Raw genomic sequence first — 13,144 nt, forward strand, 5'->3', positions numbered from 1 at the left:
TGGTATTGCAACATTTAGAACCACTGCAGCGATTCACATGCTTTTGTTTTTCTAAATGTTAACTCAATACTCACTTTATCGACTCCCATCACTCGACAGTGGCCGTGTTGCAGTCGACCTCTAAGTGAGGTTAGCTTACTTTTTGTATAAAAATTACAGCTACATCTTGAACGCACATTTTTTCAAGAATTAAGATCAAAGTCATATGCCTTCGTCATGCGACTACACACCACAGTCCAACATGGCGGCCACGTCTGTTTTCCACAGAGCGAGAACAGGTTCGAAAATAGGAGCTCAATATGATCAAGAGTGAAATCTTATTCAGGTAACATCATTTTTAGTCAGTCATTTTTCCTAATATGGTGCAGTTTCTGTCATAATATAACAACACAACATTGCAATGTAAACATTCCTGGGTTTGCCACTTGGCTAGATAGCTACTGGAGCTAGCGAATTCACAGTTTGCTAAATAAAGCAACTGATGTTAGCAACTGTGGCTTGCAGGTTGAAACAAGGGAGGACGAGGAGCAGAGTGTCAAGCTAGCAGAAATCCTGGAACTTCTTCTTGCTGCTGGATATTTCAGAGCCCGAATAAAAGGACTGGGACCTTTTGACAAGGTGAGAACCAACTTACATTACAAACCTGAAGATCTGCAGGCTTTTGATTCCTGGTTTACCATCTCCTTGCTACCCTTTCTAATTCCATTCACTGAGCCATGTCTTTTTATAGGTGGTTGGAGGGATGACATGGTGCATCACAACATGTAACTTTGACATTGATGTGGATCTGCTGTTCCAGGAGAATTCAACTATTGGACAGAAAATGTAAGTAGCTAACATATAGCATAATTTTATTTACTGTTAGTGATGTTGCTGGACCAGTGTAACTGATGTTGGATGAACTTGTGTATCTCTTTGCAGCGCTCCCACAGAGAAGATTGTGTTTGTTCTGCCCAAAATGAAGTGCCCTCATTGCCAGGAGCCTCATCAGATCCAAGGGCTGGATTTCATTCATATATTTCCAGTGATACAGATGTGTATTCCTAGACATTAGAGTTTTGTAATAGGGTACCACACTTGGTTTGTGACCTGATGTCTGATTCATTGCCGGTGTTGTATGATCTTCAGTGGCTGGTGAAGAGGGCCATAGGGACGAGGGGGGGAGATGGGAGACTATGTGAGAGCCTATTCTGTCTCTCAGTTCCAGAAGACACACAGCTTCCCTGAGGTGAGTGCTGTTATTGTAGGGTGGCTCCATGGCAGGGATATTCAACTCCAACTCTACTCATTACATTTCTAAGTGCAATGTTCTGAACTTTTCATTGAATAAACCCCTGTCTTATTCACCCTGTATTGGCCCTCCATTTTAGGATGAAGACTTCCTCCAGAGGAAGGAAAAGGCTGTGAAAGCAGTCCTAGATTTATTGGTGAGTGACTCCCTGACATGAAGCTGACATGCCATGTCTGGGTCAAATTATTCCATGAGCCTTTACAATAAAGCTGCCATAAAGATGGTGCTGCAGTGGATAGCAGCCGTTTTACAGGCTTCTGACCAATTCCGCTTATACACTGCTCAAAAAAATAAACACTTAAACAACACAATGTAACTCCAAGTCAATCACACTTCTGTGAAATCAAACTGCCCACTTAGGAAACAACACTGATTGACAATAAATTTCACATGCTGTTGTTAAATTGGAATAGACAACAGGTGGAAATTATAGGCAATTAGCAAGACACCCCAATAAAGGAGTGGTTCTGCAGGTGGTGACCACTTCTCAGTTCCTATGTTTCCTGGCTGATGTTTTGGTCACATTTGAATGCTGGCGGTGCTTTCACTCTAGTGGTAGCATGAGACGGAGTCTACAACCCACACAAGTGGCTCAGGTAGTGCAGCTCATCCAGGATGGAACATCAATGCGAGCTGTGGCAAGAAGGTTTGCTGTGTCTGTCAGCGTAGTGTCCAGAGCATGGAGGCGCTACCAGGAGACAGGCCAGTAAATCAGGAGACGTGGAGGAGGCCGTAGGAGGGCAACAACCTAGCAGCAGGACCGCTACCTCTGCCTTTGTGCTAGGTGGAGCAGGAGGAGCACTGCCAGAGCCCTGCAAAATTACCTCCAGCAGGCCACACATGTGCATGTGTCTGCTCAAAGGGTCAGAAACAGACTCCATGAGGGTGGTATGACGTCCACAGGTGGGGGTTGTGCTTACAGCCCAACACCGTGCAGGACGTTTGGCATTTGCCAGAGAACACCAAAATTGGCAAATTCGCCACTGGCGCCCTGTGCTCTTCACAGATGAAAGCAGGTTCACACTGAGCACATGTGACAGACGTGACAGTCTGGAGACGCCGTGGAGAACGCTCTGCTGCCTGCAACATCCTCCAGCATGACCGGTTTGGGGGTGGGCCAGTCATGGTGTGGGGTGGCATTTCTTTGGGCGGCCGCACAGCCCTCCATGTGCTCGCCAGAGGTAGCCTGACTGCCATTAGGTACCGAGATGAGATCCCCAGACCCCTTGTGAGACCATATGCTGATGCGGTTGGCCCTGAGTTCCTCCTAATGCAAGACAATGCTAGACCTCATGTGGCTGGAGTGCCTCATGTGGCTGGAGTGTGTCAGCAGTTCCTGCAAAAGGAAGGCATTGATGCTATGGACTGGCCCGCCCGTTCCCCAGACCTGAATCCAATTGAGCACATCTGGAACATCATGTCTCGCTCCATCCACCAACGCCACGTTGCACCACAGACTGTCCAGGAGTTGGCGGATGCTTTAGTCCAGGTCTGGGAGGAGATCCCTCAGGAGACCATCCGCCACCTCATCAGAAGCATGCCCAGGTGTTGTAGGGAGGTCATACAGGCACGTGGAGGCCACACACACTACTGAGCCTCATTTGGACTTGTTTTAAGGACATTACATCAAAGTTGGATCAGCCTGTAGTGTGGTTTTCCACTTTCATTTTGAGTGTGACTCCAAATCCAGACCTCCATGGGTTGATAAATTTGATTTCCATTGATAATTTTTGCGTGATTTTTGTTGTAAGCACATTCAACTATGTAAAGAAAAAAGTATTTAATAAGAATATTTCATTCATTCAGATGTAGGATGTGTTATTTTAGTGTTCCCTTTATTTTTTTGAGCAGTGCATATGTATATCTTCCTCAATTACCTCATCGACTCGATACGGGTTGTCTCCAGGCTGTATCACAACCGGCCGTGATTGGGAGTCCCACAGGGCAGGGCACAATTGGCCCAGCATCGTCCGGGTTTGGCCGGTGTAGGCAGTCATTGTAAATAAAAAGTTGTTCTTACCTGACGTACCTAGTTAAATAAAAATAGACTACACCTGTTGTTTACGTAGCATTTGTCAAATGACATTTGATTTGATTTAAATACCCCCTTTGTTATAGTAAAGAGACTTTAAAACCACACAGCATGTTTTTCTCTTCTGGTATTGACAGGAAGTGTATAAACCTCATAGGAAATACAAGAGACAGGTTGAAGCAGGATCGCTGTTGGATGAGGAATACAGGGTTCACTCCACTCTATTGGAGTACGGAAGGTAGGCTGCCGGTCTCTCTCGCTCTCTCCATATTCAGTCCTCCATATCCAACTTTCTCCACAGTTCATGTTACATGTTCACATAAAAAAATATATGTTTTTTCCTTTATTTAACTAGGTGGGTCAGTTAAGAATAAATTCTTATTTACAATGACGGCCTAGGAACTGCCTTGTTCAGGCAGAACGACAGATTTTTACCTTGTCATTGAGAATCAGAACCAATGTGATCTCATCCCATTTGACAATTGTGTTCCTTTCATTTTCCTATTATTTTCCTGTGTCTCATCCATCCTTATATTAGAATGTCAGATTACCTTCTGTAAGTATGTAAATGGACTCGTTCACTGCAAGGAGTGTTTCACATGAATGCTTGTTGTGTGTGTGTGTTTCGATACAGAAGAGAGTACACATTTCAAACAACATGGAGTGGGTGTGTGTGCATACATGTGTAATGTGCTCCTTTCATGTACCAGTATCCTAACAGCAGTGGAGGCTGTTGAGGGGAGAACGGCTCATATTAATGGCTGAAGCGGAGCAAATGGGATGTCATCAAACACATGGAAGCCATGTGTTTGATGTTGTTGATACCTTTCCACTATTACGCTCCAGCCATTTTCACGTGCCTGTCTTCCCCAATTAAGGTGCCACCAACCTCCTGTGCCTAACAGTGATTTAAGTACTAATTACACCAGTGTTTTAGACGGTATGGATTCAGCAAGCAGACAAAACAGGACCAGGTGAGATTTATTGAAATTACTGTCATATTTGTAAAGTTAATTGTAGCATTATATGAATTCAAAGCCTATAACTACAGAATGATAAAGTCAGGGACAGGAGGTCGATCATTACAAACAATATTACAGGGATGGAGACTTGTGGATCATAGGTATTCTGTGAACTGTAGCTTTAGTAGAACGTAAAACCACGATGAAAGATGGTATCCCCCTGTTCCCTACAGGCAGAGGAACGGAAAGCCTTGTTGATGCCAGGCTCTCAGGCCACACCCCCAGGGATTACAGAGGGGTCGCAGGAGGAGGATGACCTGCAGGCAGCGGAGGAGGTGAGATCACATCACATGTGTATCGCTCTAAAACCAACCGCAGCCCCATGTCCAATACTACAGAAATGCATCCCTCTTTGTGATGATGTCCCTGACTCCCTGTGATATATCCTCTCAGCTGCGCATCAAAACACTGATGCCCAGCATGGCTGCCATGGTGACTGAGGAGGGAGGCATGGCTTTAGTTCTTCTCTTTGCCAGCGCCTTTACTGTGTGGTTGATTACTGTGTAAAGTTGTTTTATTTAATATGTAACATCAATACAGGGGAGGCTAACGGCTAGCACAGTGGGACAGATAGTTGGGCTGCAGTCTGTGGAGATTAAACAGATAGCATCTGAGTATGCTGACAAGGTGAGCGACTCCCACAGCAGGGTTAAATGGTTAACTGCAATCATAAAATATTTGTCATATTTTAAAGAATAAGTCAATGCCACAGTGTGTAGTTAAATGTGTTTCCACATACACATTTCCATCACTTGGAGAGGTCTGCAGAGGACCGTCCAGAGGGTACGGGCCAATCCAGCAGCACCGTAGGATAGTGACCTCTGAACAAACAGATCCAACAGAAGACCAAGCAGTTGGAGGAGGTGACGACTGGACTTTATGAATTTCACAGAACGTTGTGTAAAATAGCCATGCATTTCTTAAATGGAAGGATACAATGCACTTTATCTTCCTGTCAGAAGTAACTAAAAGTATGTGTATTTGGTGTGTTTTCAGCTACAAACCAAACACTTGGAGGTAAAATCAGGGTGTGTGGAAGCTAAGAGCAAACTGTTGGAGGCCACAGAGCAGACCGAGAGACTGGAGAAAGAGTTGAGTGCCCTGGAAGAGGCTGAGGGCCAGGCTGATACTGGGTGAATGCTGCACATTCAGACCAAACCATTAAGGCATTAATTCAGTGGTTGTTAGTATATAAACCCCCTAAAATTATACAGGTGTTTTGGACTTTTCTCATCCTACCTGTGTGTGCCACAGACTGTTGGAGAAGCAGAGGGCTCTGGTAGGCATGAATGAGAACCTGAAGCACCAAGAGCAGGAGTTCCGGACACATTGTAGAGTGAGTCTGCATATTTTTAAATCAAATGTTATTTGTCACATGCATGCACATACAACAGGTGTAGGTAGACCTTACAGTGAAACGCTTAGTAACAAGTCCTTAGACTTCTGGAAGCATTGTTGGTTAAGTAAAGAAAATTGAAGATAAAAATAACATAATGAAACAGCAGCAGTAAAATAACAATAGCGAGGTTATATACAGGGGGTACTGGTACAGAGTCAATGTACAAGGGCACCGGTTAGTCAAGTTAATTGAGGTAATATGTACATGTAGGTAGAGTTAAAGTGACTATGCTTAGATAACCAGAGAGCAGCAGCAGCGTAAAACGGGGGTCTCGGTAGCCCTTTGATTAGCTGTTTAGGAGTCTTTTGGCTTGGGGATAGAAGCTGTTAAGAAGCCTTTTCGACCTAGACTTGGTGCTCCGGTACCGTGCGGTAGCAGAGAGAACAGTCTATGACTAGGGTGGCTGGAGTCTTTGACAATTTTTAGGGCCTTCCTTTGATACCACCAGGTATAGAGATCCTGGATGGCAGGAACCTTGGCCCCGGTGATGTACTCGGCTGTACGCACTACCCTCTGTAGTGCCTTGTGGTCGGAGGCCGAGCAGTTGCCATACCAGGCAGTGATGCAACCAGTCAGGATGCTCTTGATGGTGTAGCTGTAGAGCCTTTTGAGGATCTGAGGACCCATGCCAAATCTTTTCAGTCTCCTGAGTGGGAATAGGTTTTTTTCATGCCCTCTTCACAACTGTCTTAGTGTGTTTGGACCATGATAGTTTGTTGGTGATGTGGACACCAAGGAACTTGGAACTCATCACCTGCTCCACTACAGCCCTGGCGATGAGAATGGGGGTGTGCTCGGTCCTCCTTTTCCTGTCGTCCACAATCATCTCTTTTGTCTTGATCACGTTGAGGGAGAGGTTGTTGTCCTGGCACCAGACGGCCAAGTCTCTGATGACCTCCCCATAGGCTGTCTCATTGTTGTCAGTAATCAGTCTTACCACCGTTGTGTCATCAGCAAACTTGATGATGGTGTTGGAGTCGTACCTGGCCATGCAGTCATGAGTGAACAGGGAGTACAGGAGGTAACTGAGCACGCACCCCTGAGGGGCCCCCGTGTTGAGGATCAGCGTGGTGGAAGTGTTGTTACCTACACGTACCACCTGGGGGTGGCCCGTCAGGAAGTCCAGGATCCAGTTGCAGAGGGAGGTGTTTAGTCCCAGGGTCCTGAGCTTAGTGATGAGTGGGAAAGGGCAGTATTGAGTGCAATAGAGATTGCATCATCTGTGGATCTGTTGGGGCGGTATGCAAATTGGAGTGGGGCTAGGGTTTCTGTGGTAATGGTGTTGTGAGCCATGACCAGCCTTTCAAAGCACTTCATGGCTACAGGCGTGAGTGCTACAGGTCGGTAGTCATTTAGGCAGGTTACCTTAGTGTTTTTGGGCACATTGACTATGGTGGTCTGCTTGAAACATGTTGGTTTTACAGACTCACTCAGGGACATGTTAAACATGTCAGTGAAGACACTTGCCAGTTGGTCAGCACATTACGTCCTGGTAATGCGTCTGGGCCTGCGGCCTTGACCTGTTTTTAAGGTCTTACTCACATCAGCTACGGAGAGCGTGATCACACAGTCGTCCGGAACAGCTGATGCTCTCATGCATGTTTCAGTGTTACTTGCCTCGAAGCGAGCATAATTTAATTTAGAAGTAATTTAGCTCCTCTGTCATAGTCCGTCCATATATGACTTGTTAGATTTAAGTTTGAAATGGACCTACTTCACAGGTGTATTTGTGATGTAATTCCCTTATTTCCTGGTAAGAGCAAAACAACTAACATGGAGTGCTATTTTTTTCCAGGAGGAGATGGTTTGCCTGCAGCAGAACATTGAGGACCTGAAGATGGAGTCAGGAGATGATACGGAGGACGAGAAGGTAACACACTCCCAAGACCAGCTAACTCTTTTTTTTGTCTATGTTTAATAAATGTTACACTGTGACTGACTTTCTTTCCCCCTTTTTCTCACTCTCTCCCTAAGGAGACGAGTCAGCTAATCGACAAGCAGTACAACAGACAGAGATAAGCTACAGAAGATCAGACTGATGATGGTAAAATGCACAAATCACAATGCTGTAGCAGGATTCATTCCTGCTTAATCAATTTGAATTCACTTAGGCATTCTGTTTGGAGCATGCAAATAGTGGTCCTCTTACCAAGTCCTTTATTTGCTCATGACCTGAGGGCTACTCCCTGATAGGCTTGGAGGAACCGTGAGATCGCCATCCTGCAGAGGAAGATAGACGAGGTGCCGAGCAGGGCAGAACTGAACCAGTATCATTAGAGGTTCATTGAGCTCTATGCCTAAGGTAGGTAATCTTAGCCTCAACCACTTATTGATTTGTTAACAAATTATTACATCAAAGAACCATTACTTTTGTGTGTGTCCCCTAGTTTCAGCAACACATAAAGAGACCAAGCAGTTCTTCTCCTTGTATTACACATGAGATGACAAGGTGTACCTGGAGGAGGTAAGAGGAGAGGGCATCAATTTCATAGAGCCATTGCAGCTGAAATCAGCTTGTTTACTCATGGTAATCATCTTCTGTGTTTTTTTAAATTTAACTAGGCAAGTCAGTTATTAAGAACAAATTCTTATTTAAAATTATGTCCTAGGAACAGTGGGTTAACTGCCTTGTTCAGGGGCAGAACGACAGATGTTTACCATGTCAGCTTGGGGATTCGATCTAGCAACCTTTCAATTACTGACTCATTGCTCTAACCACTAGGCTATCTGCCACCCCGTGTTGATCTGTTTCTGTAGGTGAACTTGCTGAATTCCATCCATGACAACTTCCAAAAGTGAGTCTTTTCACAATTTACCCTTTATAAACCTATCCTGCTTTTCTTATTATGGGTAATGGAGTCCAGCAGGTTTACCTCCTGTCTAAGCCGTGGTCTTCTGTCTTGCTCAGGGTGATGGCGTCTTTGGGGGTCAAGGAGCAGTTCTTGAGACAGATGGAGCAGATAGTGGTGGGAATCAAACAAAGCTCTACTTCAAAACTGTCAAGGACTTCAAAGAGGTGAGGCCTGAGAGAGAACCGCATTTTGGTCATGCACATGACGGAACTAGTTAACTGTTTTATGAATGTGTTCTACCGTAGTCTCCCAGAGCTGATTTTTTTTTTTTAAATGTATTTTTTTGCATTTTCCCTTCTAAACTGATAAAGTGAATCACTGACGTTGTTTTACTAATTCAATACTCTTTCTTACAGGAGTGTCGTAAGAATGAAATTCTGCTATCCAAGCTGAGAGACAAGGGTGCTTCGTAACCCAAATCACTGTCTCCAAAATAAGTTCTCACTGTTACATAAAAAATAATCTCATCAATCAACGACTGTATGTCTTGTTGTCTGGCAATACTGGCATTGTATTGCCTATTGTATTGTGCTTTGACATTCCACGTTGCTTTGCAGTATGTGGATAGTGATGCCACTACTGGCAGGGCAGAGATTCTTGAGGGACATCAACTGCCCTTTGCACGGTGACATGATGCAGGAACTCTATACTTTGGAGCTAATATTCTAGGAGATGCAGGAACTCCAGCAGAAGAACATTTGAGGTGCTGGTACTCAGTTCCAGTGAGCTCCTGCCCAAGTCAAGCACTGGCTTTACACATGTGTATTGATCTCTGTTGTCTACCCATTCCAGCAGTTTATCATCACTTTGGCACTTAATAAAATAAACCATGCACAGTCCGTAAGATTTCCTGCTGTTTAATGCCTGGTCATAAAAATGTTACAAAGCATTACGAGCAACTGCGTTGCTTTCTCATAACCCTTCATATTGATGTAGTTGTTATCCAATCTAGATCCAGGATATTAGTTGTTGTAGTTTGTCAACCTATCCGCTAGAAGTCCCTTTATGTGCAAGGTAAACGAGCCAGTATGGCGGAGGGGGAAAGTGATTTGGAAACAGACAGGCTAGAATTGGAACTGGAGACTTTATACATATACTCTAACGACAACTGTTCAGTACAAAGCAAAGAATATTGCTCCGAGTTTTGTAAGGTAAGCTAAATCACGCCAATTCCTGATTTTAGTTGGGAGAGAGGCGAGTTCTTACGCCAAGCTTGCTAGCTACGAAGTAGCCAGTTGCTTGCAGTACGAAGCAAAGCTGTTCAGCTACTGTAGATGGCTAGTAAAGTAATTTATTTGCTAACGTTACGTAGCATCGCATTAATTAGCTATCTAGCATTCATCGCAAATTCAGTCAACCCATACTGGCCTAGTTAGCTATAACGTTACCCCACAGAGCTTTTATTTCTCTTTGACTTGGCTAGCTAGCCAACTTTAGCTACCACTATGTGACGTTACACGTTAACTATGGGTGCGTTCGTAAATTCACTCTAGCCATCTAATCCGAATTCATAGCACTCTCGAAGAATGAGGAATTTACGAACGCGCAACATCCGTTGAACATGACCGGTGTCAGTACTGTAAACGTCATGATAGCAGCACAGTCACCACCGCTCTAAATAACATAACAGCCTAACCAGTTCTGCTGGGGGTGATTTAAAATGGCTAGAGTGAGGTGCTCATTTAGCTTGGGTGCTTGACTGTTGTTGTGAGGCCAGAACGCTCTGATCAACCCTACTCCTCAGCATCCAGTGTACGCTCCGGAGAGCGTAACCAAAGATAGACCTGTCGTTTCCAATGGGAGCAAATAAATCCTAGTTGGCAGAACAAGCAAGGAGATGGCAAAGCCAAGAACTAGCTAGCGGGATCCAATTGGCGCGTTCTAGCATTTATTTATTTCCGTTAGGGAACGCTTACTCTGATGTGCGTACTCATTTCGCCCTTGCGCTCCTAAACACCATTTCGAATTGTATATACATATATTGCAAATGGTAAAGTCTACAAAACGCAGTCCACTGTTTGTTACAGATTACATTTCTGAACTGTATGGAGATCAAATGTTTCATCGATGAGAAAATGTGCAGAATGTCAGCCAAAATCCATCTTCTCCCACTGCCTGCTACTGGGTTTCGTCTCGGCGGGATATTTGGTAGTGTGTGGAAACACCAACCAGATGCTTCACATTTACACATCCGGTAAAATATCTCATTGTTCTATCTCATTGTTCTATCTGTGGTGAAACGTTCTGAATTTATGAACGGACAATCTGACAACGCTCTGAATTTACGAACACTGAATTTACGAACACTACCCAGGATTGCTAATGTAACTTCACACCGTCCCCTCGCCCATACCCGGGCGCGAACCAGGGGCCCTCTGCACACATCAACAACCGTCACCCACGAAGCATCGTTACCCATCGCTCCACCTCACTCTACCCATATGGGGGACAAAAGGATGATTGTGGGACAGTGTAGCCTGCATAATAACATAAAAAAACGGCAGCGCCCTCTATTTTTAATACCCCCAAACACCAAGTAAGGCATACCTAGTTTCAAAATGGGCCATCACTGTTAATCATGAATGACAATTCTTCATGTGAAACGTCCAAATTTCATCTCCTTGTCAATCACTTGATCTCAAATCAGTTTCATGGGAATATGCATTTAGATCTTCATTTTTTTGTGAACAAATTACAGCAGATTGTGTTAATTAGGCAATAAGGCCCGAGGGGGTGTGGTATATGGCCAATATACCACAGCTAAGGGCTGTTCTTAAGCGTACTGCAACACGGAGTGCCTGGATACAACCCTTAGCCGTGGTATATTGGCCATATACCACCAACAAACCCAAGAGGTGCCTTATTGCTATTATAAACTGGTTATCAATGTAATTAGAGCAGTACAAATACATGTTTGCACACATGACTGTAAGTCGCTTTGGATAAAAGCGTCAGCTAAATGGCATATATAATTATTATTATTATATTATGTTTTGTCATTGATTCAGCAGCTTTGATCTGACTTTAAATGAGCCCCATTGTGAGAAGCGCTCCACTACAGTCTTGTTCCCGCGGCACTGAACGAGCTAATAGAAACACACGAAGCCTACTTTTTTGCCTGACGCAAAATTTGGTGATGCAGAAACGAGAGTCCACACGTGTGGCTGTTTTATAAAAATCTGGGAATATTTGCCCAATAAATCATTTCTGGTTGGTCTGAGGGAATGGAAAACAGATAAGAAAGGAGTCTTTTAAAACGGGACTGATTGAAGTAGCAGCAAATATGTTGAATGAGCAACTAGTGAGCCTCAAATTTTATGAAATTACCTTAAATGTTAAGGTACCTTACTTCGTCAGAAGCACGCATTTTGTAAGTAGTTAGGCCACCCTCCCCCGGGCACATCTTCACACGTTTGAATGTGATAAATAAAAGTATTATCTGAGGTTTTTTAATCCCCTGACTCCCGAAGTCCTCCTTGCTAGTTAGCGGGATCGACACTGGTACAGTGGCCTTTTCTTCTGCCTGCGGAACAGAAATGCTGGAAAACAGTGCCCAACAGGCTGTGGCGAAGGACAGTCTACCAGTCGCTCCCGCAAGAACGCCAGGTTGGCGCGATAGTATGTGTTAGTTAGCGACACCGTGTTCTAGATTGCCCTCATCGTATTTAACAGAACTTTGGGAAAACAGTGCCTGATAGGCGGAGACGAAGGACACTGTTTACCGGTAGCACCCGCCTCCCACTAGAATAGCAGGCTGGGGCGATACCGTGTGCTAGCTAACTAGGTAGCACTGCTGGCTTGTTTCTGAAGCTAAGCAGGTTGGCCTTGGTCAGTTCCTGGATGGGAGACCAGATGCTGCTGGAAGTGGTGTTGGAGGGCCAGTAGGAGGCACTCTTTCCTCTGGTCTAAAACAATAAAAGATTGGCCATTCATCCCCCTCCTCTCCCTGTAACTATTCCCCAGGTCGTTGCTGGAGAATACTTACCTGGTAAAATAACGGATAAATAAATAAAATAAAGTAGCGACACCATGTGTTTGTTAGCTAGCGCACACAGCTAGTAAGCACACGGTGTCGCCCCCGCCTGCTGTGTACCAGACTAGCTGGATAAACTAGCAGTGTCCTTTGTTCCAGCCTGCCGATCACCTGCGGTCGTTAACAGAACTGCGGCAAAACACTGCCGATCACCTGCGGTCGTTAACAGAACACGCGGCAAAACACTGCCGATCACCTGCGGTCGTTAACAGAACACGCAAAACACTGCCGATCACCTGCGGTCGTTAACAGAACACGCGGCAAAACACTGCCGATCACCTGCGGTCGTTAACAGAACACGCGGCAAAACACTGCCGATCACCTGCTGACGTTACCAGAACTGCGGCAAAACACTGCCGATCACCTGCTGTCGTTAACAGAACTGCGGGAAGACAGTGCCCGACAGGCGGGGTGAAGGACACTGCCTATTGGTGTATGGCTAGCTACTGTTTTCGGGCCCTCTTCTTTTTCAGTGGAGTTTATCTGCGGCTGATATCCAACATTGTGCATTAACA

General features: G+C 44.8%; 1 protein-coding gene and 1 pseudogene across 6 annotated transcripts in view; both read left to right on the plus strand.

The window, feature by feature from the left end:
- Positions 1-9,435, plus strand: LOC118376669 (coiled-coil domain-containing protein 93-like; annotated as a pseudogene).
- Positions 9,436-9,580: 145 nt separating this feature from the next.
- Positions 9,581-13,144, plus strand: part of LOC118376672 (zinc finger protein 654-like) — a 17,654-nt gene continuing 14,090 nt past the window's right edge. For 5 of the 6 annotated variants that reach the window (XM_035763409.2, XM_035763410.2, XM_035763411.2 and 2 more), the window contains exon 1: positions 9,581-9,747. In XM_035763409.2, coding sequence (XP_035619302.1) covers positions 9,625-9,747 — 123 coding nt within the window. In that variant the 5' untranslated portion in view covers positions 9,581-9,624. Of the gene's footprint in view, positions 9,748-10,645; positions 10,791-13,144 lie in introns of those variants that run through there. The other variant, XM_035763412.2, reaches the window with a different exon arrangement.

The sequence above is a fragment of the Oncorhynchus keta genome, chromosome 34, assembly GCF_023373465.1.
Source record: "Oncorhynchus keta strain PuntledgeMale-10-30-2019 chromosome 34, Oket_V2, whole genome shotgun sequence".
Classification (NCBI taxonomy): domain Eukaryota; kingdom Metazoa; phylum Chordata; class Actinopteri; order Salmoniformes; family Salmonidae; genus Oncorhynchus; species Oncorhynchus keta.